Consider the following 25,260-nt stretch of genomic DNA (forward strand, 5'->3'; position numbering starts at 1 on the left):
ATGTAACTGTAACTGAGAGCAGCATTTCTCTAATGATTCACCAGTAGCAGAAATAATATCTAGACTTGTCATCTGCCTGCCTTTACAACAGTCAACTTCAATTGACCCTGTCATCTGCATACAGAGACCCTTTGATGTTTATATTGCTATTGTAATGGAGGGCAGACATCTGTCATAAGCAAGACTTTCCTTATGAGTATACAATCGCAAAGAAACAGTACTTTGTTGTGTAAATTATGACTGCAAGCAGGCACATAACACATACTTTTTTTTTTCTTTTGATAAGGGTGGTATATTTACCTGGAAGAAAAAGGCCCGGTTTACCCAAAGAGTGATCCAGCCTGAAAAAGCAGATAAGAAAGTCTTTCAGATTGTTTGCACCTTCTTTGCCACACAGTCTATTGTTTGCCTACTGGAACAGCAAACCACCACACGTCACCCAGTACACAATTAACCACTTGTTATGCAAACAAGGTGAGGTAATCACAAAGTGCAGGTTCCAGCCACAAACTTGGGAACTTGCACAAGCCAAGCAAAATTCAAATGAGCATTTTTTGTAATGGCGCGGGAGGAGGAAATGGTGGGAAACTAGAACCCCAGGGCACATTTACACATTTCTGGTTTATAAAGGTATGTTGTGGGGGTGGGAGATTGAGACTTGGCTTCAAACAAAGTCCAAAAACAGAACCCCATAGTGGTTGTTTTCTATTTTTCATTATTGTATGGCACCTTGTAGCTCAGCTGCATTTTCACTCAATTGTGGCTCAATGTGGCTGTCTGATGCCACCGTTGAAACTAAATGTAGCTAGCTTCCTTCCTCTTCGTGGTCTTTGTTATGCTGGCTACAAAGGCATATCCACACAAGGCCAATCAGTTCCACAGCACTCTGAAACCACTTATGCAAATGGGCCCTTTAATCCATACTCCGAGTCCTACATCCATACCTGTATTTCTCTGGTCTCTGTGTATTGCTAGAAATCCTTTAAAGAAAGTAGGGTGGAAATGGGCATTTTCACATTTAGGTTTTTCTCCCCTATGTAAAAGGTACCTTCCTATGGTTGTTCAAACCCTATTTGTACACGTAGGCTCTTTTTGGTACTAAAGGTAAAGGAAAAGTGCATGAACTGAGTGCTAAAATTCACTGGGGGGTGTTTGTGATTGCACACAAACCTATGACATTGAGGGTGTTTGCTCCTTTTCCAGTAGCTACATTCAATCTACAGTCATAAATGTTTGCATTTCACAATCTGACAGCTGCACTCAGATGTGGTCGTTTCTATGCATCTAAGTGATTTTTTCAGTGCACCAAAAGTGTTGGGAACTATCCATTTAATTTTTTTCATAGTTACTATGAGCCTCATTAAGAGTGCCCTGGTTGGGCCCCTGGCCTCCCTCTACTCCCGACGTCACCAATACTATTTGATAACAGTAACTCCGGGAAGGGGTGGGGGGGGCATCTGGGAGTTAGGAAATGCACCCTGAGTACAACCTTCCCACTCCCTCCAAAACCAGAAATTATCAGGGCAATTATTAACTATGCACCCAATTAGCTGAAAATTAATAATTTTTCCAATAGAGGGGCATATTATCAAGGACGGTCGTTAAAATTATCGCCGCTTTAGCGGCAGAAAACGACGGCTAAAATGGTGAAAAGCCCATTATCGCCGATTTAGCGGCAGTTTTCTGCCGCTAAAGCGGCGATAATTTAATCGCCGTGCTTGATAATATGCCCCAGAGTTTTGCCAGGGATTTCACCTCCTTGGAGCAGAGAAAACCTCCGGGCGAAACACACGGATCAGGGGCGGCTCTAGGCTCATGGCGGCCCCCGGATGGGAGAGTAGGTAGGGGGCCCCGGAAGAGGGGGTCCGGGCGGGGCGAAGCGCACAGGCCAGTAAAGAGGGGAGGGGGTCAGGGTGTTTAGAAGTGGAACAGAGCCAGAGGCCACCAAATCCCTGCCAGGGGCCGCCACGCAAATATGTATCCATCCTCCGAGGATTATTATATTAAGGATATATATTGGTGTGGTGGCCCCTGGGGTTTGGTGGCCCTGTGCAGGTGCACAGCTTGCACATGCCTAAGGCCGCCCCTGCACGGATCCCCAGTAAATCCGCAGATCTAGTCATTCTAATGTGACTTAAAATAACTGCCCCTTCCAACATCAGAATCACAGGGGCTGCCCTCACAACGCGGTCCTATGAGGTGCACGGCTTTAATAGCCCCTTTCTAGGATGCAGATTTCTCACTATGGAATTGTGTGACTGGCTGCAGAAACGTACACATGCAGAGCTCGATGAATCTTTTTTCGCACGCCCACTACTGGCACGTAAGTGGACGTCGGTAGAAATCTCTAAAGTAGATGGCCTGCGATTGTAAACTTAGCACATGCAGTCATGGTTTCCCCCGAGGCCTCTATGACGCAGGTGCAATATCAGTTGAATAAGTAAGCAATTACATATTCCAGGGCACTCTATAAAAGACTTAAGTGCATGCTCTGGGCGTGCTGCACGGCACGAGGAGGGCCTTCAGCAGCCAAGAAGGATGGTGCAATCCTGCGTCGCCTGCCTGCAGTGTTTGATTTGAATAAATCCTTCAGAAAGAGAGAACGTGTCAGGTTTGGGTTCCAAATGCTAAAACCTCTCACTTTGAACTCTTTTGAACTGTTTCGGTGGATGTGTCTTGCAAGCAGTTCCCAATATGATGTCATCAGCCAGGGCTGGGCTCTTACAGCCAAGGGACAGTAAAATCCGAACTGGTTTTAATGCAGCAGTGTGTGTCATTTTTTGCACATACACTGAAAACTCAACTTAATTTTACCATGCATTGCGTCGAGGAGGCAAGCCCACCACAAAACAAGGGCAGCACCTGCGGGGAAAGGGGGGATGGGGGGAGGGCGTAACCCTTCAGAGGCGCCCAACCCCAAAACCCCTCAGAGTGGCCCCATTCCGTCAAAGGCCAATGAATATCTGTGAAATATAAGAGACTCAGGGGTCCCTGTTCACATTCTGCTTCGTCATTTTACATTTCGCCACTGTCAAAAGCATTGTTGAAAGTGGGCTCCTATTGGTCAATGGCTGGCCAGATGTCTCATACGTAACTCAATATGGATGACCACATCGTTCACAAAACTATATTTTTGCTCTTAAGCTACTAATAATAAGTTTCGTAGCCATACAGGGAGGATTCCGCTCTGGCAGAGCTATAAACATCAGTCAATGGCTAAGTATGTATGTGATGACATATGGGTTAGCAGTCTTAATGACGTCTCTAGAGGGGGGGGTAGGTCAGAGAGGGTCTGTGCTCCATCTCTATTTGTCCTGGCCCTTCTTGTGCCCCAGCAACACAGCTGCTCAATGTACTAGTAGGCAACACAGGAAAAACAGACCAGCTCTGTGCCACACATTAAATTGTCTAATGACCTTTCATGACGTTGTAGGAATGTGTGCTTATATCACTATGTACATATAGGGATACATCTACATATAACTTCAGATTTAAATATTTTAAGCAAATTGGTATTATATCACCTACTGGCAGTCACCAGTAGGTAGTTATAGTTACAAATTAGTTTCCATAGGAAAAGCGTGTCTTGTTTTGCCAATAACTTAGGCACCATTTGATGAATCCTCACTAAATTTCAAAACTAGTTTGCCACTTACCTTAGCTGCTGTATTGTAAGTTTCAGGGTAGTTTGGCAAGTGTGGCCGGAAAAAAAAGGGGGCTCCCAAAACACGTTTTCCCCATGCAATTTCCCATAGGGATTTTAGACATGGATACAGACCGAACTACTGGACGGAATTAAAACAAATTTAGCGCAAATCTAGATCTTGGTCCAGAAAGGGTGCTTCTTGTTATTAGGTGTTTATCCTTTCAGTAGTTTTTCAGTCATTAACATTTTTTAGATATCTAGGGATGCGAATCGTATGCAGATCCAGAGACCTCATGCTTGACATCTGATTGGCGGCAAGCGCTTCAACCAGGAAGTGTTGGCAGCCATTCTGGGACTCGGACTTGGGCCCCTTCCCCATGGCAGAGTCCACCCTGGATCCCTCATCTTATGAGGCCTGATACCACAGTATCCCGGGGAGCCTACCGCCACAATACTGTTGTTAATTGAGCAGGAGAGTCAGGCACCCTCTGCCCACACTTTCAGGGACAGAGAACTCAGCTTTGCTCGCTCAGAGAGGAGCAATAAAAAATGCTGCTCCCAAATCAGAATAAATTAAAAGGTGCTGGCTCCCACCAGCACCCAATATGATGCTGGTTGGGGAGCTGGCTGAGGTTGCGGAGCCTTGGGTCTCCCCCCATATCCCCCATCACCCTCTACATTGTGGGTGCCCGAGTGGGCACAGAGACACCCACCTGTAAAGAAAAAAAATATCCTGCTGGGGCTGTGGGGGTCTTGGGGCTCCTCTCAGTGGCTCACAATAATCTTCAACATTGTGGGTGTCTTATGTGGGCGGGTCACCAACAATGTAATAGAAAAAAGGCGGGCTTCTGCAAGGGGGGCTGGCTGTGGACCTGGAGCTACCCCAATGGCCTCCAAATAAAAAAGGAATTGTGGGTGCCCCGGGTGGGCACAGGGGCACCCACTTAATAAAAGTTATACAGGCTTCTGCCGGCACACACTATGTATGCCAGATGATGAGCCACCTGGGACCGCAGCGGAACTGGGGCTCCCCATTCGCCCCCAAATAAAATAGAATTGGTGGATGGTCCAGGTAGGCACGGGACACCACAGAAATGTGAAGTGAATTTTTATGTTTTTTTTAACTTGTAGTCGCTGTTGCAGAGTGGTGGAGAGAGAGTTCGGGTCTCTGACCAGCTCTCAGGAATCCAGCTGTAAGGGACTTACTGGAGGGAACAGGAGGGCTTCTTGGCCACCAAGGCCCCTCAACATCCAAGAGGAATTCATCTCCCATCAAGTATTGCACCAGGAGGCCCGTTTGCAGAGTGGTGGAGAAAGGGGCCATGGCCTCTGAAGTCCTCACACCAGTCGTGCTCTGTGGAACTTACTGGAGGTAACAAGAGGGGTAGTTGGCTCCCAAGGACCCTCTGGAGCCAAGGGAATTTCATCTCCCAAGCAGTGCATCAGGAGGCGTGTTTGCAGAGGGGTGGAGAAAGGGGGCAAGGCCTCTGACAATCTCTCAGCAATCCCGGTGTGTGGAACTAACTGGAGGTAAAAGGAGTGATAGTTGCCCCGCAAGGATCCTTAGCAGCCATGGGGACTTCATCAAGTGCACTCAGCTTTTACCTTATTCAACATGGAGGGATGTATGACGGTACGACGTGGGCTATTACCACGCGTACCGTTACAACGCGTGTTTTACAACTCAAGTCGTTACCACGACTTGCGCTGTAGGGTGCGGACTTAGGAATAGTTTAATTTACTATTCCAACACCAGTCCCCGTGGATAGTAGGGAAGGTGTTGGAATAGTAAATTAACTATTCCTTGTCCTTGAGCGCCCTCCAGCGCAAGTCGTGGTTACGACTTGCGTCGTAATGGTAGCGCGGGGTAACATCCGCGTCATAAAGGATGTTCCTCACATGGAGTAATTTTGTCTCATTGGGGACATTGTCAACATCGCTAACGTTAGCATGAGCCCGGCAGCCATGATGCAGCTTCTTCGTACGTTACTACATGGCTTCATTTTTGCAAGACTCTGTTTATGCTTTTCACATGAGATCAGTCTGCTTTGTTCGGTCTCTGCCTGTTCTTGGAGTTTAGTCTGAACACTGTGAACAAGGTCGATAAACAATGCCCCTTGTTATTCTGTTCTGGTCAGTCCTAGCACCTAGACAAAACATGCTAATTCAGCTGCTGCTAGAAACTCGTACTTTGATATTATAGGGATGCATGTTTACATAACAGACACTTGGAGAGGGAGCTTTCCAGGGAGAAGAGAAATGTGGTTCCTATGATGTCGATATACCATCTAGGCACTATGGCATGGGGACTGGTGACAAAGCCCAGAGATCTTCTATTATATAATAATACTTCTTCTTACTGAGGTGAGGGTGGTTAGACTTTAAAGTCCTTTTTCCACTGTCTTTATAAGATGACATCTCCCTTTATGATATATGACCTAGCGTCAATGCTAACTGTATTAGTTTTATGCATTTTTCTGCTGGTTGTGGCTCATATACTGCATTTTAGAGCACAATAGTTAAAATAAACATTTCAAACTATATTTGTGTTTCAGTCAGTTTTTATTGTGGACAGGTACAAGAGTTTGAGCGAAAAGGTTGTCTTATTAACCGCGATTACTGAGAGATCCAGGAGTGTTGTGTTCTGGGGTATCTAATCAATTGCTTCTTCAAGAGTGTGTAGGAGAGTGAATGAGACACTATAGCGAGTCGGTCCTGGGCTCGTGGGCACTGAAGTGGTGGGAAGGCTTAGCCCCTATACACGAGGTCCCATATTCCTGCGCATAGTTCTGTGTATGTGTAGAATCCCTGCAACATGGCACCACCAACATTTGGTCTGGTACATATCTGCGAGACCCCTGAGTAGCGCTTGTGCATATCCACAATACCCTCTCACCTGTTTCGTAGACGTCCATGGTGCGTGGACTTAATCTCCTATATATGAGAATTATAGGTTTTTTTCAAGCTTGATTGTTTAAATGGTTTACTTTGTTCGACACCCAATATTGTGCTACAGTTTCTATTATTTGATTCCAGTGTTTCTGAATGTTATTGCTGACTCTAACCGCAGAGCGGTTACTGCACACTTGACTTGTCATGGAGTCCTGGTTGCGGGTGCAGATTTTCTATTTGTGGTAGAGGAGGACGCGGCTTTCCACTCCAAAGTCTTCTACTCTTGGGTTAAGTTTCCTGCAGTAGATGGGACCGATATCTTCTTTCATGAATATGAACGCAGTGTGGTTCCACAAGTTTATCTTCCATATCGTTTACTTGAAGTTCTGGTGTCCGCTTGGGAGCACACCATATGGTTTATGGCGCCCTTCCTCACCCTGTCTCTGTCGTCCATCTCAGCCCTTATCGGTGGACAGAGCTACATGGCCTATTCTGGTGGGTTTTACTCCTCGTCCAAATTATCTTGGAGTTACTATTGTAGAGCAGTGTGTATTACACACCTCTTTAATTCCAATATATAGAAGTGTTATACAGTACATGTCTCATACACTACCAGAGGCACCGGCTGGTGCCTCTCAGACACCGGAATATGGTGGTGGCTTAGTCATCAGTCCTTTCATGATCAATTTGGTGCTGGGGAAACATCCACAGGCTAAAGATGACTTTCCCTTCTGGTTGGCCAAAATGTCTGAGCAACTAGAAGCTGTTTTTTCTGAATATGTCTCCTGTGGATAAACACAGGATCCTCACAATGAGCTTACCTAAAGGCCTTATTCCCAATCCCTCTGATCGTACCACTTTGGGAAAGGTAATTGCAGCAGTTTATTTGCTGTGTTTTGGCACCCCTTCCATGACAGTCCTACCAACAGTTCTTAAAAAGGTACAAGATGAACACGGGGGGAAAATGCCCTGGAATTGGGGATGTGATTGTTGGGGGCTTTCCCTATTGTCTCGGACATGATTCTCGCTAACGTCAAGGGGTAAGCAGTTAGCTTATAGGTGATTCAGAGCCGTGAGGCTGTGCCTGACATGGATAAACAACGTGTATTGCCAAAGATTATTGTGAAAGTTTATAATCATTGTGGCGCAATATTCTGGGTATAAGCCCTTCTACTCAAATGCAGAATAAGCCCTAGCCTGAACAGGATGGGCGTCCAGTCTTTCTTAAAAAGACTTGGAACAGAAATCAACAGCAGCAGCAACAGAAGTAGGGTTCATGTGCGGGTTCACTGACACCTGATGCTTCTCAACTTAGATATGATTTGCGTGACCGCTCTAAAATTAAGACACCAGAAATGTTCATCTGATCCACAGATCGGTGGTGGGGAGCAACAGGATCGCAGACAAGGCGAGACCACTCAGCAGCAACATGATACGCCACCCCAGTTTGACGTAAAGGCCATACCTGAGGGACTACCTACTTTTTGACCCCAGTTTCAGAAGAAAAAAGTTGCTGCTTTAACATCGTAATATGCCTCAAATGGTAAGAACCTGGCTCCTCGATTGGAGCTGGGCAGTGACACTCCTCAACAGCACGGTGGAAGTTACCATAGTGCGGGAGGCACTCTATCCGTGTCTGGAGGCAAGAGCAACTGATACTTTCATTGCAGTGGAAACAGCAGATACAGGAGTTGCACCCCTAGATAGGCTTTATGAGATTGTCCTCCAAATTGAAGGTGATATAAAAAGGACAATTAATGCTATCTTTTGGGACAACTTTACCTCATCTTAAGACATTTTTGTTGTCAGAGGCGGATTGGCCTCCTTCATTTGTTTTCGCTTCTTCCGGAGGGGAGAACCTGATTCTCCCGAGTTATTCCTGTTACGTCTCTGAAGAGGCTAAACAAGCTTACGCCTGAGAATCGGGTTTAGCCCTAGCGCCGGCTGTGTATCGTAATCAGTTAGGCTGGGACAAAGATTCACCGGCACATGTAATTCCTTTATGATCTATACCACAGCCTCACCTCAATATCCGATTAAGCGTGAAGCGAAAGCATCTGTAGTGACATTTTAACTCTGTTGGAATATCAGGGTGTCATTGAGCCCTGTGTCATCCATGAGTAATCCTTCTTTTTCTGATATCCTTTTTTTTCATATCGTATAGTTTTGGATTATAGACATTTGAACAGTTACGTTTGTACATTTGCAGTATAAAACACACACAGCTCTGCGTTAGTGAATAACATACAAAAAATACAAAACAACACTGGATGTTTCCAATGGATTTTATTGTCACAATTTGGCTCCTGAAAGCCGTGCCTTGACCGCATTTACCATGGTTGGCAATCAAAAGCGATTTACGCATTTGCCTATGGGCTATAAGAACAGTCCTGGGCTTTTGCTGCACTTGTTGTGTCTCTTTTGCACGGCATGGACCCTAATGCTTTCTCGTACGTTGATGACATTTATTTGACGGATGACGAGTTAATTCCTCATCTTGTACGTGTGGATCGCATCATTCTGTCTTTTGCCTACCTAGAGTACAAATTTAATTTTGCCAAGTCACATTTTGCCTTTTTGGCGGTCCTTTTCCTGGGCTTCGAACTCAATAACAAAGGTAGGGGTTGCCCCCCTCCCCCACACACTTTCTGGAGAAATGTGCACAGTTACAACCTCCAAGCACATTGAAAAAACTACAATCATTGCTGGGATTTTTAAACTTTGGGAGGACTTACATTCCTGATTATGCCCAGCATATCAAACTGCTTTACAGGTTGATACAACCCTCTTTTTCATCTTCCAGTTGGCTTCCGGAACATACTGAGATTCTTAAGTCTATGCAGCCTGATCTGCTTGCGACAAACTTCTTGTTAACACTTGATAATTCTACAAACTTGGTTACACAAATTGTGGCAGGAAGTTTCACGTATTTGATGTTCAATGAAGGTGACACAGTACCTATAGCTTATTAATCGCATTTGTACAGATGAGCAGAAATGCGCTTTTCCACTGTTGAGAAAATATTGACAGTAGTCCAGACGGTGATTCTAAAGGAACGCTTTCTGACACAGGGAAAACGCATTCTTATGGTCTTGCCTGTACCTGCATTAGAAGCAGTGACAAAGGCGAGTGTTACAAATTCTAAGGCTGTGCACCCCCGTTGGATACAATGGGTAAGTTCTTTGACATTGGCTGATGTCACGTTTATCTATGATCTGTCTTTGCAGACACAGGAGTTTTTACAATATTAACATGTTCATCCTCCTCCATTGTCTTTGCCTCCTTTAAATCAGTACAAATGTATCATCTATACCTATGGCTCTGCTCAGCCAGACGTCGGGTCCAAGCATGCTTATTCAGCGGCTTCCCTATAGTAGCTGGCTCAATTATAAATGGTGAATTTAAGTCTTCCATACTCCATACACAGGCTCTTGGGGACTGTACAGCTCAATTGGCAGAGCTGCGTGCTTTGGTTTTAGCTCTAGAATTCACTAACCCTGATGTGAACACTCTTGTTGTGTACGATTCCTGTTACTGTGTACAGGCTTTCACTGACAACTTATTCTTTTGGTCTCAAAATGATTATAGAGACTCTAAAGGTAGCACAATATAGCAAAAAATGCTTTGGGTCAGAGTGACTGAACTTAAAGAACGTTTGGCGCTCACACATGTTATCCATGCTCTAGGCAATCAGCATGTGGGTGCACATGCTGTTGGTAATTCTTTGGCTGATGAGGCAGCCAAATCTGCAGTGGCCACATGTTCAGTAGCAGCAGTAACTAGGTCCATGAATAAAATTGATCATGAGATTCCTGCAGAAATTGCTGCTAAGAAGGGTGGTACTGAATTACCACAAGGTTCCCCTTCTAAGTATTCTAATTATTTGTCATCAGAGCAAGTTCCATTTGCTAACATTCTGTCCTTTGGGGATCGGCTGATTCCCAACGAGGACCGCAGACTTCCTTTGATCACAGCCGCACATGAAGGCATTGCTTCTGCACATGCCGGAGTCTCTGCGACTATTTCTCTTTTACAGCAACGTTATTGGTGGCGTGGTTTATACAAAAAAAAACATAATTACGTGCTGTCTTGTGACATTTGTCAACAGATTAAACCCTTTACGGTTGCGCGTCCACCACATACACAACTGAACATCTCAAATCAACCATTTGGTTGCATTTATCTTTATCACTGCTGTCCTTTGACATCAGACACTGTGTATAAACTTATTTTGGTTGCAGTGGATTCGTGCACAAGATTCCTCTGAGTTTGGCCGCAATGAAGTGCTGACGCTGTAATGTTGTCAGAGATTTGCGTGTCTTTGTCGGGACTTTTGCCTGTGGCACCTTCCATTCTGACCAAGGTCCTGCATTTACCTGTAAGGCTTACAAGGATGCGATAAGGTCTCTAGGAGTGCTGGTGTCGTTTTCTTCTCCATACAGGCCTGAGGGCAATTCTGTAGCGGAGCAAATGAACCGTGACATAAAGCAAACTTTGACAGCTAGAGTCTTAGGTACGGGTCGGGGTTGGCTGAATCATTTGTATGGAGTCCAATGTGCACTTAATAATCTACCTAGAAGATCTCTAGGTGGGCGGACCCCAATACGAAATGCTATTTGGCATTAAAATGTTTGTGCCAGACCTTGATGGTCTACACGTTGTGGCGGCTGCCACAACATTTGATGTAGATAATCATTCTACTATGTTACAGGAACTACAAAAAACCTGTGACACACTGTCTTAAGATCATTCGTCCTTGTCCACTTAAGCAGCGGTGCTAATTCCTGTTATTGGCCCATGACCAGGTCTGTTCTGGGGACGGCAGTTTGATGTGTGCGGCTGCACTTGGAGTGTTGGCAGGATGGGATACCTATGAGGCTGCACAGCGACTCTTCCAACCAAGTTTCATTGAGTATGACGCAAGTCGCCCGGATATGCTCCTGGAGGCATTGGACTATGAGGAGCAAGTTTGTTCCTTCAAACTACTCACCTGGATGGCATCCCACTTCACTTGGAACGACAGGGATGACCTTTTGGAACAGCTTGAATTCCACGGTTCACGTATTCTGATGAATTTTCTAGACTCGCCTTAAATACATTTTAAATTTGACTTTTTGCAATTCTTCCGATTAGGCTATTTTTAACATAAATATTTTTTTGATTCAGCTTACCGTTGCCTTCTGGTTTTCTATATGCTATAGCCTTACCAATGGGAGGATGTCATATGGCCAATGAGGACATTGTTGACATCACAAAAGTTAGCATGAGCCCGGCAGCACTGATGCAGCTTCTGCGCATGTTACTACATGGATTTATTTTTGTAATACTCAGTTTATGCCTTTCACATGAGAACCGTCTGCTCTGTTCGTTCTATGCCTGTTCCTGGAGTTTAGTTTGCACACACCCATACAGTCACCGATAAATCCAGACACCCAGAGTACCACTCACACACCTTCACAGACACTCACACACCCATTCCTCCACTCTCACATCCACTCACAGACCTATGCAGCCACTCACACATCCACACTCAAAGGTTACAGATTGCAGTTAAGAAATAAAAAAAATTAAAACCTTAGAAATTCACTAAAAAAACAAAGATTCCAGGGAAGTTATAGTTAGGAAATCGCATTGAATAAACGTAGAATTTCACTGAAAAAAACAAAGGTTAAAGGGACGTTATAGTCAGGAAATAGAATTGCAAAAATCTTAGCAATTTGCTTAAAAGGCTAAATCTACAGGGACGTTATAGTGAGGCTCAGATTTCACTCATACAAAGCCAGAGAAATTCAGCAGTTATAGTTACCTAAGCTAATTATAACTTACACACCCACAATACACTGCTTATAACCTCATATATTACATCACTCATGACATTGTCAGTGACATCACAGATGAGAGCACTGATGACATCTCAAATTACATCACTGATGACATCATCCAGTGATTGTGAGTGTTTTCTAAAGGATTATGAGTGTTAAACAGATATACTAAGGTACCAGAACATTTAAATCAGTAAACTTTGAGCACAACTAACGAGTAATACTATTTCTAACATATATTATGTGAGTGGCGGTTTGACTGTATGAATCTGTATGTGAGTGACTGAGTGGCTATATGGATGTGTGAGTAGGTAAGTGAGTGGTTGTATGGGTGAATACATGGGTGTGAGAGTGGCTTATTTATGAGTAAGTGGGTGTGTGAGTGGCTGTATTTATGAGTAAGTGGGGGTGTGAGTGGCTGTATTGGTTTGTGAGTGGCTGTATGAGTGGGTGAGTTGCTGTGTCAGTAGATGTATTTGTGGGTGACTGACTGTGGGTGTCTTTATGGGTGAATAAGTAGGTGTGTGGGTGGTTATAGGGGTGGGTGAGAGCCTATGTGAGCATATGTACTGGTGAGTATGTGGGTGTGTGAGTGGCTGTATGGGTGGGAAAGTGGCTGTCCGGGTGAGAGACTGGGTGTGTGAGTGGATGTATTGGTAAGTGAGTGCCTGTTTAAATGGGTGTATGGGGGAGTGGGTATGTGAGTGGCTGTATTACACCATCAGTGTCTGTGTGAGTAGGTATATAGTTGAGTGAGTGGGCATGTGGGTGAGTGGCTGCGTCAGTGACTGTATAGGTACGTAAGTGTCTGTGTTAGCTTTATGAGTGGTTGTGTGAGTGGCTGTGTGGTTGAGTGAGTGGGTTGTGAGTAGCTCTATGGACAAGTAAAGTGGTTGTATGGTGAGTGAGTGGTTGTATGGGTCTCTTAAGGGGTAGGTGAGTGGGTGTGTGGGTATGTAAGTGAATGTATGAGAGGTTATATGAGGGTGTGAGTGGGTGTGTCAGTGGTTTTGTGGATGATGTCATTGGTGATGTCATTTTAGATGTCAGCAGTGATGTCACTGACCATGTCATGAGTGATGTAATATGTGAGGTCATAAATAGTGTATTGTGGGGGCGTAAATTATAGTTCGCTCAGTTAATTATAACTGCTGGATTTTACTGGTTTTGTACGAGTGAGATCTGATCTTAACTATAACGTCCCTGTACCTTTTGTTTTTTCAGTGAAAACAAATATATATACTTATATATAAATATATATGTATGTGTATGTGGGTATATAGATGCCTCATCAGTTTTATATATGGCCCAATGTGTGTGCCCACCCCAAACTTCATTTCCATGGACACCACTGAGCGATCTTGCAGGTCTTACTCTCCATCCAAAATCTATCATGCAATGCCCATGCATCCGTCTTGGAAACATTTGTCACATGCAAAAGTCGTAAATAATTAACTAGGAAGGTTCTGATTTTGAGTACCTTCTTTGAAGCTCCTTTATCCGCACCATCATGTTCAGGTGTCCCTGGGAATACTGCTCAATGACATCACGTACATCATAAGGTTTCCGTGCTTGCTGTGAAAAGAGCAATAGAAATATTACTGGGTGATAACCTGCTTTTGGCAACCTCAAGACCCTTTCTAATACTCCAAGTGTGAGTTAATTGTGCTCAACTGGCAGGAACTAGAACAGAGTTCATTTTACATATGGAATTGTGCTGATTTGTATTTAAAGATCAGTAGAATGGTCGACTAGATATGCAAATTTTGTATAGGATCACTATGGCTACCTATTACTCAATTTAAAAGCAGAGTGCAGTACATCACTTCCCTAGCAGCAAAGTCAAGCTGTTTAACCCCTTGCGTGCTGATGACGGCCCTCGTCCGTCATGCATCACAGTGCTCGTGTGCTGATGACGGCTGGGGGCCGTCATGAACACGCCCACTCTTCAAAACGGCTGCACAGGCGCAGAATCGCGGCTGCGCCCAAGGGGTTAAATGTGCCACTGATTTTCTACTAATGGCCATGGTAAACACTGATTACAAATGGGGCGTTTGGTCAAACATTCTATTGGCAATGGAATAGCATTTAAGGAAACTGAAAGATGAAATCGACCATGAATCCGTTTTTCTACTGAAGGCTATCTTCTAGAAAAGGGCATGAACCTGCAGCCATATAGACATGACAGCCTTGGCTGAGAGGAATGTTATATCTATAAACAAACAGATTTAATGCATCCCCACATTTTTCTTAGTAGCTCTTTGCCAGCACTGCCGAATGCCAGAGTTGCCGAATACCAAGGCGTCCTAATTTTGATTCTACCTCATGACTCTTTCTTCTATCGTCCTACACTTCCGGTCTCTGTTTCCCAATCTTACATATTCATTTTGATCTCTGCTTTCGGCTTGTGTCTCTGTGTTCCAAACTTCTTTGACTTCTTTCTTTATCTTTTTTTTGGTATTTCACTTCCTTGTCCTTAGAAAACGTCTGAGAATGAAACATAAGGCCCAGCTCCCAAAAATTAGTACGATCCCCTCCACCCACTACCACCAGTACAAGCTAAACACTGGCCAGGGCCATTCAGCTATAGCAAGAAGTATACCGTTATTCCTCATGTCGCCAGCAGTACATAATAAGGGCTTCAGCCGTTCACATATATGAGCCACACTTTAAGAGAAATACAATAATATAACTTAATAAGAACAATATTTGCCAATGTAGCTTGTGTTGCATGCTGACAAGGATTCAGATGGAGCGTGAAAGGATAAATTAAGTATTTTGAGGAACAGGATATAAATAAAAGCACCAAGACTAAGATAAGCAGAAATACTCAGTACAGTGACTCCTTAGGGGATTTTAGTTTCTTCAAGGTCTATAATACAGGGGGGCGTGGCTTACGCGCCGGCGTGTGATGGCGCTTCACCCGTGAGCTCCGGACCTACGCGGGGATCCTTAATATTTTTCTGCTGTTTTCCTCGCACACGAAGTCTGGCAAACGGCATCAATACACGGCGGAACATGGTCCCCGTGTCTTACGAGCATCAGTAAGTGCCGCTTTCTTATCTTTTGGCTGCCGTCTCTTCTCCACTTGTCACGGGACGCGGGCGGCCGCCATTTTGTGCCGCCGCGCTCGCGTCCCGTTTTCTGGAAGTTTCACCGCTCCAATGGCCCGTCTGCTGCAATGAATGCTCATCTTGGGAAGAGGTATGTGCCTAGGTATGCGCCTCCTGCTACCATCACGTTTTCTTGACTTTTACCGCCAAAGTTCTCCTCAGGACTTCTAATCCTATTCATAATACATCTTGGCGGCCATTTTGAGGTGCTCCTTGCGCATTACCTCATACCTTCCTTTCCTATGCTGTTAACCCTTCATGGTACATTTAATACTTACCTTGGGTCCCATATTTCATGAACGCTTTGCTGTCTCTTTGATACCATATTCCTGGATGGTTTCTTTGGCTTCGCATGAACTTGATTTTTGCTGCATCTCGATGCATACCGTGTAGGTTTGCAGTATTGCTTCTCCATTGCCACATGGTACCTCTTACATGACCTCTTCTTTCCAGTACTTCGTACACCTCGGCGCATAGGGTCTCAACAACTCGATTGTTACGGTGTGACTTTCATTCCTGTGGGCCTCCCAGTTTGCCCCTCTGTTGGCATCATGTCTCAGAACGCAGGCCATGCGAGATCGTCTGTCACCGGTACCACACCGAAACGTCATAAAAATGACCCTCCATCTCCAATCCGCTCCTCTCAGAACCCCGTGCTGGATTCCATTTTAGAAGAGGTTCGTGGCCTACAACCTTTCATGGTGGCAACTAATGAGAAGCTCAAGCAGATAGAAGACAGATGGGTCGTCATGGAAAATAAAGTTCTGCAACTAGAACAACGCATTAGTGACGTCCAGGATGTCTCTACAAAAATTCCTATTCTTGAAAAGGAGATACAGCAGTTGAAACTTCACACAGAGGACCTTGAAAATCGTAACAGGCGGAATAACCTCCGTATTTATGGTGTTCCGGAATCCCTTGGGGAGGGTGGTATGGTGTCCTTCATCCGCAAATTCCTCTACGAACTTTTGGAACTCCAACCTGAATCTACTCCCCTAAATATACAGCGTGCTCATCGTTTGGGACGTCCAACATCTAACCCGGCTAAACCAAGAGGCATTATCCTACTTTTTCTGGAATTCACTGAATTGATGACTGTTCTTAAGGCTGCAAGAGCGAAACGTCGCCTTATTTGGTCGGGCCATTCCATCTTCATAGCCCAGGATCTATCGAATGCCACGAATGCACGCCGCAAGGAGTTCCTTAATCTGCGTCCACGTATGAGGGAATTAAGCATTCAATATGGAATTCTTCATCCTTGTCTCTGCAGAATAACGCACAATGGTCGTTCCCGTACCTTTGATGATCCACAGAAGCTTCGAGAGTATCTACAAACCGTCTCTACTTCCACGATGGACACTAATGACTGAAAATAACTCTTTTCTAAATTCTGCCCTCACTTTTCTTCTGTCATGACGACTGTTGTGGCCTTGTCCAGATCTCTTTCGTGTCATTTTTTACTATGACTTCTCTTCTTGTTGATTATATCCTATTTATATTCCCGCGTTGTCCTCGCTCTGTGGGGTGGGCGCCCGCGTTGGCGTCTCCATGCTCCTACTATCTAAACGTTCTCTTTTTTCTCAGATCTGGCGTCTTTGCCTTGATCTGCTTCTTATCTATTTCCTTCTTTTTTTTCCCCTTCTTTTTCTTCTTCTTTTCACAGGCCATTCATGTTTATCCCTTGCTCATTTATGCTCCGTTCTCTTCTTTGTGTCCCTTATTTCCTCTCTTATTACTAACTCCAGTACTCCTCAGTGTTCCTCCCCGCCTCTCCTAATGACTATCATGCTTCCTCGTCTACTGTCTCTCTATTTTTACCCGATATGTATTGTCTATGTTTATATTGCGTATTTGAATCTCATTTTTAACATGTTTGTCTCCATTGTCTCTCCTTGTAGTTCCCTACCTGCAGTGTATTGGATCCAGTTGTTACCCTCCTCCTTTGTCTTCCATCATGTGTAACTTTGTTACGTGGAATGTTCGTGGTCTCGGCAACCCTGTTAAACGTCAAAAGGTATTGTCCCATTTATCCAAGTTAAACGCTCAGATTGCTTTTCTCCAAGAAACGCATTGTACTGATGTTGAATCGTTGAAACTTAAGAGGGCGTGGGTGGGTCAAGTTGTATTTTCTCCGGCTGTTGATAAAAAAGGTGGTGTTGCTATATTATTTCGTAAAGGTTTGGATGTTCAAATTCTATCCTCTCAATCGGATGCAGAAGGTCGTTGGGTTATGTCAAAGGTGACTATACAAAACAAAACTATGGTGCTCCTCAATATTTATGGCCCTGTCCGACCTGACCCTAAATTTTGGGCGGATGTCAAAATCCTCATTTCCTCCATTGACTGCCCTAATATTGTCTTAGCTGGCGATCTTAACCAATGGTTAGACCCCTTTTCAGATAGACTATCCTCCTCCAAATTCCAACCTGATAAGACACACAAATCCTTCCAATCAGCCATTGCTTCACGTCCCCTCTTCGATGTGTGGAAAACATGTAATCCAAACTTACTCGAATATACATTCTACTCTAATGTTCACCACACCAGGTCCAGAATTGACTATATTCTAGTCAGCAAATCCCTTCTCCCTGCAATTCAGAAATCTGAAATTGGTTCTATATTTCTTTCGGATCATGCACCTGTTTATGCCACTTTTGACCTGGCCCAAACCTCCTCCTCTTTCAATCGTTGGAAATTTAACACTTTCCTTCTCTCCGATTCTGTTTTTATGTCTAAAGTTAAGGATTTTATCTCTGAATACTTCACCCTCAATTTACCCCAAGACACGTCAGTTTCAAACAATTGGGATGCTTTTAAAGCTGCTATACGAGGTTTCACGATTTCTTATGTATCTCGGAAAAAGAAACTCAATCGTGATAAATATACCGCCCAACTTTCCAACATTAAGACCCTTGAACACTCTTACTTCTCGTCCAAGAATCCTGACGCTCTCCACCAACTTATTAAAGCCAAATCTGAACTTAATCAAATTGCCACAGTTGAAGCTTGCAATACCCTCTTGAAGGTTAAATCTAAATTTCATGGGGGTCAGAATAAAGCGGGGAAAATGTTAGCAAACTATCTCAAAATTAAATCTGAGCGAAAATCAATTGGCTCTATTCTCAATGAGGTAACCAATACAACGGTTTCTTCTGATGAGGATATTGCACAAGTATTTCATAACTATTATAAACTCCTGTATACTGATGATACGCACCCTGATGATGATGACCTTTCCCGCTTCTTCCAAGACCTCCCCCCTCCTCCATCTCTCCCTACCGAATTCCATCAATTAGAGTCTGAAATTACCCCTCAGGAAATTCTCAAGGCAATTACCTCCCTCAAAAAAGCGAAAGCCCCTGGTCCAGATGGTCTCCCAATTGAATTTTACTCCAACATGCATTCTATTTTTGTCCCCCATCTTTTACAACTTTTTAACTCCTTTATCGCAAATGCCAAAGCATCTGGCTCATTTTTGGAATCCCTCATAATCATAATCCCCAAACCTGATAAAGACCATTCCCTGTGTAAAAACTATCGTCCCATATCCCTTATTAATTACGATTGTAAAATTTTTGCCAAAATTTTAGCGGCCCGCCTTGAATCCCTTATTCCTCTGCTAATCACAACCGATCAAGTTGGTTTTGTGAAAGGTAGATTTGCAGCTGATAATGCCCGTGTTTTTGCCAATATTATCTCCCACAGTAAATGATTCAAAGCCCCTCTAGCTGCCCTATCCTTAGACGCTGAGAAAGCGTTTGACCGAATTAATTGGAAATTCATGTTTAAAGCATTACATTGGTTTGGGTTTGGCCCCCACTTCATTTCCTTAGTTAAACTACTATATTCTGCTCCCCGTGCTAGTGTATTTGTTAATAATCAATTCTCAAAATTCTTCCCCTTATCCAGAGGGACAAGACAAGGCTGTCCTCTTTCCCCTTTACTTTTCATTCTTTGCCTTGAACCCTTCCTCACTAAAATCCGCTCTAACCCCCTAATTCAAGGTTTCACTCAGTCCTCGATTGAGACAAAAATTTCAGCCTATGCTGATGATGTCCTGGTTTACATGGCTAATCCTGTTTCTTCCCTTCCTCCATTTTTAGAAGAAGTCCGCTTATACTCGTCTGTTTCTGGCTATAAGCTTAATCTCTCTAAAACGGAGGTCCTACCCCTCAACTCATCTTGTTACCAATATATGTTTGCTTCAACTGATTTTGCCTGGTGTCCCTCTAAGATCAAATACCTGGGTATTTGGTTCTCCTCTACCTTGCGTGACACACTCAAACATGACCTTTACCTCCCTTACTCAAAAGATCCAATCACTCCTCCAATTATGGTCTCCCCTTTTCCTTTCCTGGTGGGGGCGTTTAGACACCATCAAAATGATGATTTCTCCACATATTTTATATACTGTATCCATGCTACCTGTGAAAATCCCTAAATTATATTTCAAGCGGCTGAACTCCATCTGCTCCAAATTTCTGTGGAATGATAAAAGATCTCGTATTTCCTTACATAAACTTATACGTCCAAAATCTGAAGGTGGAGTCCGCTTTCCTGATTTTCAATCGTACCATTCTGCCTTTTTATTAAAACAGGCCTTCTCATTGGCGTTTGATTTCAATGATACCCCTCTCCCTAGATGGATTGCTGTCGAAAGGTCCTTGTTAAAGGATTTTTCTTTCCAACACACCCTTTTCATGTCAAATTGTACATTCTTGACTGTACACCCTGTACTGAAATACTCACATACTCTGTTGCATAATATATTCTCGAAAGACTCGTCCCCACTACAAACTTTTCTTTCCTCTAGCGTATGGTATAACAAATATCTTAAGTACAAGGGTAAATCTTTCTACTTCAAGTATTGGAAAGAAAAGGATATTATGTTTGTGTACCAATTTTTTTCTGGTTCATCTATTATTTCATTTGATATAATGCAAACTATGTTTGATTTACCTGCACATTTTCGCAAAGAATTTGACATTATTACTTCTGCCATTTTATCTCACTTATCTACCCTTCCTACTTTTGATTTCCTTCCTTCCCTTACTCCTTCCACTCCATTATATACTATGTTTACTCAACAAATACCCAAAGCTGCGTTAATTTATAAACTGTTATTAGAGAATGTAGGCCTTAGGCCTAAAACTGTTATTGAAACTGTTTGGGAAAATGATTTATCTTTCTCGTTATCTGTTGATGTTTGGGATCGCTTATGGTCTAAACTGTTTAAGACTTCGATTTCAGCCCGTATTACTCAGTCACTTTTTTTTCTTTACCATAGAGCTCTAATTACTCCCGTAAGCATAACAAAATTCTCCCCTTCCTCCTCACCCCTTTGTTGGTCCTGTTCCTCTCACCAAGGTACACTTACTCACCTCTTATTTGATTGCCCATCAGTTCTCATTTTTTGGAACGCAGTTTGGAAATATTGCATGCGTATTTTTCATTTCTCTGAACCATTTTCATCGTTGCATATTTTTTTAGGTTCCCTATCTGATGTTTTGGATTTACATTCTTATAATGCAAAATTGTTTGATCTTCTCATTGCAACTGCTTTCAAAGTAATCCTGTCTTGTTGGAAGGATAACTCTAAACTGTCTGTGCATACATGGTGGAATTTTGTATGTGATGAGCACAGAATTGCAATTGCCTCCTCCTCTTCTGTCACCTTAAAAATCAAATCTGATCTTACCTGGCTACCTTTCTCTACCTTCTTACCCTCTCATCCCCCTCCCTAACCTTTCCCTCCTTTCTCTCTCTCTTCTTCTTTTTCTCTCTTCTTTTCTTCTCTTTCTTTCTCTCTTCTATTTTCTTCCATTTCATATTTTCTCTGAACCTTTTTCATCCCCACTTATCTTTTATGATTATCGCATATTGGTTCTGTTATATGTCATGCTGTAATATTATACTGTACTATCTTTCTTAAACAAAATAAAAACCTTATTAAACTGAAAAAAAAAAAAAGGTCTATAATACAGTGGGAAGTGCTCCGATGGCTCCACAGAAGAGCAGTTTTTATTTAGGGAGGCAGTTTGGCACTCATTACAAGTGACAGGTGTTGGAATGCACACTTATCACAACCACCACGATAGAACACGGAGGAATTTACCCAGTGTGATCACCATAAACTGTTCTACGTTTTGCATTCAAACATTGGGAATAACATGGGAATTGGATGCTTACCATACCAAAACCCACGTCACAGTATTTACCAGACATTTTGCATGCAATACATTTCAGCAGTTTTGATGTGCCAACATTTACCTGGGTGAAATTATATATATGTATTATTGTAAACGCAGTTACAGTACAAACAGGTAATCAAAATACAATTCTAATGGAGACCTTTCTGTTCATCACAAACTGTGTGATCCTGAGAAAAGTCTTTCACATTAATATTTCCTACCAGGAAAAGTGTCCAGAACATGATCTTGTTATAGCATATAAACTTCATAAGCATAGAAAGTGTTAAATGTGAGGTGCAATATGGAAGCAACCAAACTAAGCACATGTAACTTTACCCGAGCTGGAAGAAAGGTAGGATTAGGTTAAGAAGTGACTATTACTAAATCATGATTCAGAGTGATAAGGGGCAAGTAGACAAGTTATTTGTTAATAATTACTATTTTTATACACTGCTTACTACTGTAGAGCACCTCACCTAATACTACATATGTTTGCTGTTTCTAAGCACTGTAAACAAGATATACTGCTATTACCTCATTTAATGATATGAAGCTTACTGATCACTGAAGAATCAAAAGTTATGTCAACCTCTTTGGAATTCAAATTCATAAACTGTAGTTTACAGAGACACCACCTCATCATCATTCACCATCTATTAACTATCCCTTATCTACTCACCATCCACAAACCATTAATCATCTATTCATCATCCATCCACTATCAGTTTCAGGATCAATGCAGTATTCATCATCCATTCACCATTAACGATTCCCTAAACATTCATCATCAATTGGAAGGGCATCATCCGTTCGCTGTTCCCTATCCATTCCCCATCAATTCAGTGTTCATCGCCCATTGACTATTCCCTCTGCTATGATGCCTCTTAAACCAGCATTCGTTTTTGGGGACCAAGACTTATTTTTCCTCAACAAACTTGGATCTAGAGCAACAGAGAGAAAAAGGAGAAAGAAGAAGCAAGAGAAGGAGAGAAAAACTGTGAGTAAGCGAGAAAACAGGGACGGAAAAGAAATTGCAAGAGTGTGGTAGAGAGTATTGAGTGATGGATTAAAGAGGCATACGGTGGAATACTACACAGTCTTGGCATATGGCTCATCAACATTCAATAGTGCAAGCTGCTGGCTTCTGAGCATAACGTAGGGCCCCTGCATTTTTTATTTACAAATTAAGGATTGGCTATGTATTAAACCATTTTGAATGGAAGGCTAACGACTGTCAGTAACTCTAAAAAGAGGCTGTGTGGGTAAGGTTGGTTAGTACTGCAAGCAGATTAATTCCTTGTACATTGTCCTCCAATCAGAATAGCTAAGGACGTGCAGTGGTCTCTATCTTTGCGCTAGCAATTAACCATTGGATTCACAGTACTAAAGACCTAGTGATGGGACCTTACGTTTAGAACTCATTCAACATATAGCTTATTGACATGGTCTGAATCATAATGGTAAGCGGGTGTAAGTGCTATATTTTACTACATGGGGGACACATTTGCCTTTTAAGTTGGGTAACACACATTCATTATTATCTTCCCCATCTCAGCTCCTTTCCTGTTCAACCTCTTTTATGTTTCTTTTCCCACGTACTCTATATTGCCAGAAGGTTTCCTCTTGGTATGATCACTGTAATCTGCCATGTATGGAAACCTTTCAAGACTTCGGCCTTTGATGATTTGCCGACTGAAATAGAATATACACAAAGGAAGGTTGACCCAACTCTATTAAAACTTGTATGTGTGACCTTTCAAATATCCCAAGCGAAGGTGCGGTAAGCACCCAGGTAAATTAGTGCTTGCGCCACATTTCTTGGATATATTTGCTGAGTCCTCACCCACAGGCAAGGCATCCACCATTGGGCTGCTTCATCATTGGATCCACATCACCTAATGTGAGTGTATGCATTTGTAAGCGCTTAGAAGGTAAAAGTCAAGGGATTTTGTGAGTGAGTTAAAGTGGCTCATAGTTTCTAAAACTATGATCTAATGGGTAAGTCTTTGGTAGGATTAAAAACAGTCAGATGTTAACAAGGTCTAATGGTCCTTGACATCAAAAGGTTGATATGTTTTGGCCATATATCTGCCCCTAGGGGTCGATTGGCTTTCTTCAGGTAAAGTTTTTGCAGTTTTTTTAATTCCCAGCATGGTGTGGTTGAGCTTTCCAACCTATTTGGATGCATTTATAACAATTTTAAGGAAGCATGCATTAAAAAAATACAGGTCCCACTTAGGACGCTTTCCTTGATATGGTCATAGGTAGCCTATATATTAATGCCTGCTATCCCTGTGGCAGGGTTAGATGCAGGTAACATCACGGATTCGATCCCTTGACGAAGGTTTGACTACGGGGACCGCCCTTCCTGCAATACGCTATGATGCCTTATTAATAGATTTGATACACTTCAATTTATTTTGAGGACTATCAAGCACCTCCAACTTTTCCTTGGGCTTCATAGCATCCAAAGAAATGTCTCATGCATAGAGATGCTAAAAACATAAGAAGAGATCAATCATGTGCATTGAGACCCTCACAGGTAAGTAGCACGCTTACAATTCCCTGATTGGTGGATTAATTGATTGATGTGCGACCAAAGGTTACATGATGTCAAATCGGCAATCTATGGCATTCAGATGATCCTATACCCTAAATAATTGTAGTCACTTTTATTTAGCTTGTCTGTTTCAATATCTTATCTTTTCTATAATCCCAGCATGGTTTCCTGAGCTCTTCCATGGCTGCATTAAACCATATAAGTGGAGGCGTTTCATCAGCTTGAGCACCCTTAGTGATCTCTCTCTGGAAATACCAATTTTGTTGTAGCTAAAGTTTTAGTTTTCCCCTCCAGTTTTATGGAAACAGTGGTAACTTGGAAATGCAGAGATTCCAACATTCTGATTTGAAAGTTACATTGAAGTCCTTGGCCCAAAGTCAGTGTTTGGAAGGGTTTGGCTAGCAACCATCAAAGGCAGAGGCACGTTTGCTGGAACTGTGGAGTTGATTAATTGCTGTAAACATGTATAAATCCTAGCTGTTGACATTTCAGTATGTTAGCTAGAGTATTGACAACCTGGCCTGTGCACAGTCCAAGGAGCGTAATGTGTTCTAATATAGCTGCAGCTTTAAAGCAAGATTGGGCAAAAGTTCTTCCCTGCTTATAGAGTCGGATGCTTCAATTCGGTCAAGGTAAGTGAAGTTTCCTGAATTCAGCTGAGAAGAAGTTAACCTGCCCCCTACCACTCACTTTCCCTCTAGTCCCACTGGATCTACCCATTTCTAAGCACAGTCGATGTGGCAGTCTTCCCAAGCCCTTCCTGTGCAGTTTTGAAATACAAGGATGGGAGAGCATACAAAGTGGGGAGAAAGGTGCAGAAGATAGGAGTACAGGTCAGTCCACAGTAGAAAACAGCTCAGTGATGGCGGGCCAGCTAGCGTGGTTTCTGTTCACTTTGATTTGCGTTGATTTTAGCGTGATGTGTCCACTGGAATAGCAGCAAAACAAAACAGAAATCAAACTCTGGACGTGAGGGATGCTTTCACCAGAAGCATTTTCTTTTCTTGTGCAGCTTTTGACCCATTGCCAACAGCTG

The 25,260-nt window shown here is 43.0% G+C and overlaps 1 protein-coding gene across 1 annotated transcript in view; it reads right to left on the reverse strand.

The window, feature by feature from the left end:
* Positions 1-25,260, reverse strand: part of LOC144769675 (potassium voltage-gated channel subfamily KQT member 1-like) — a 1,318,465-nt gene that overhangs the window by 1,174,156 nt on the left and 119,049 nt on the right. Inside the window, exons 3-4 of the mRNA XM_078653870.1 lie at positions 13,841-13,935; positions 301-341 (exon numbers count right to left, since the gene is read on the reverse strand). Of these exons, the coding sequence (XP_078509996.1) occupies positions 301-341; positions 13,841-13,935 (136 nt within the window). The remainder of the gene's footprint in view (positions 1-300; positions 342-13,840; positions 13,936-25,260) is intronic.

Source organism: Lissotriton helveticus, chromosome 1_1, assembly GCF_964261635.1.
Source record: "Lissotriton helveticus chromosome 1_1, aLisHel1.1, whole genome shotgun sequence".
Classification (NCBI taxonomy): domain Eukaryota; kingdom Metazoa; phylum Chordata; class Amphibia; order Caudata; family Salamandridae; genus Lissotriton; species Lissotriton helveticus.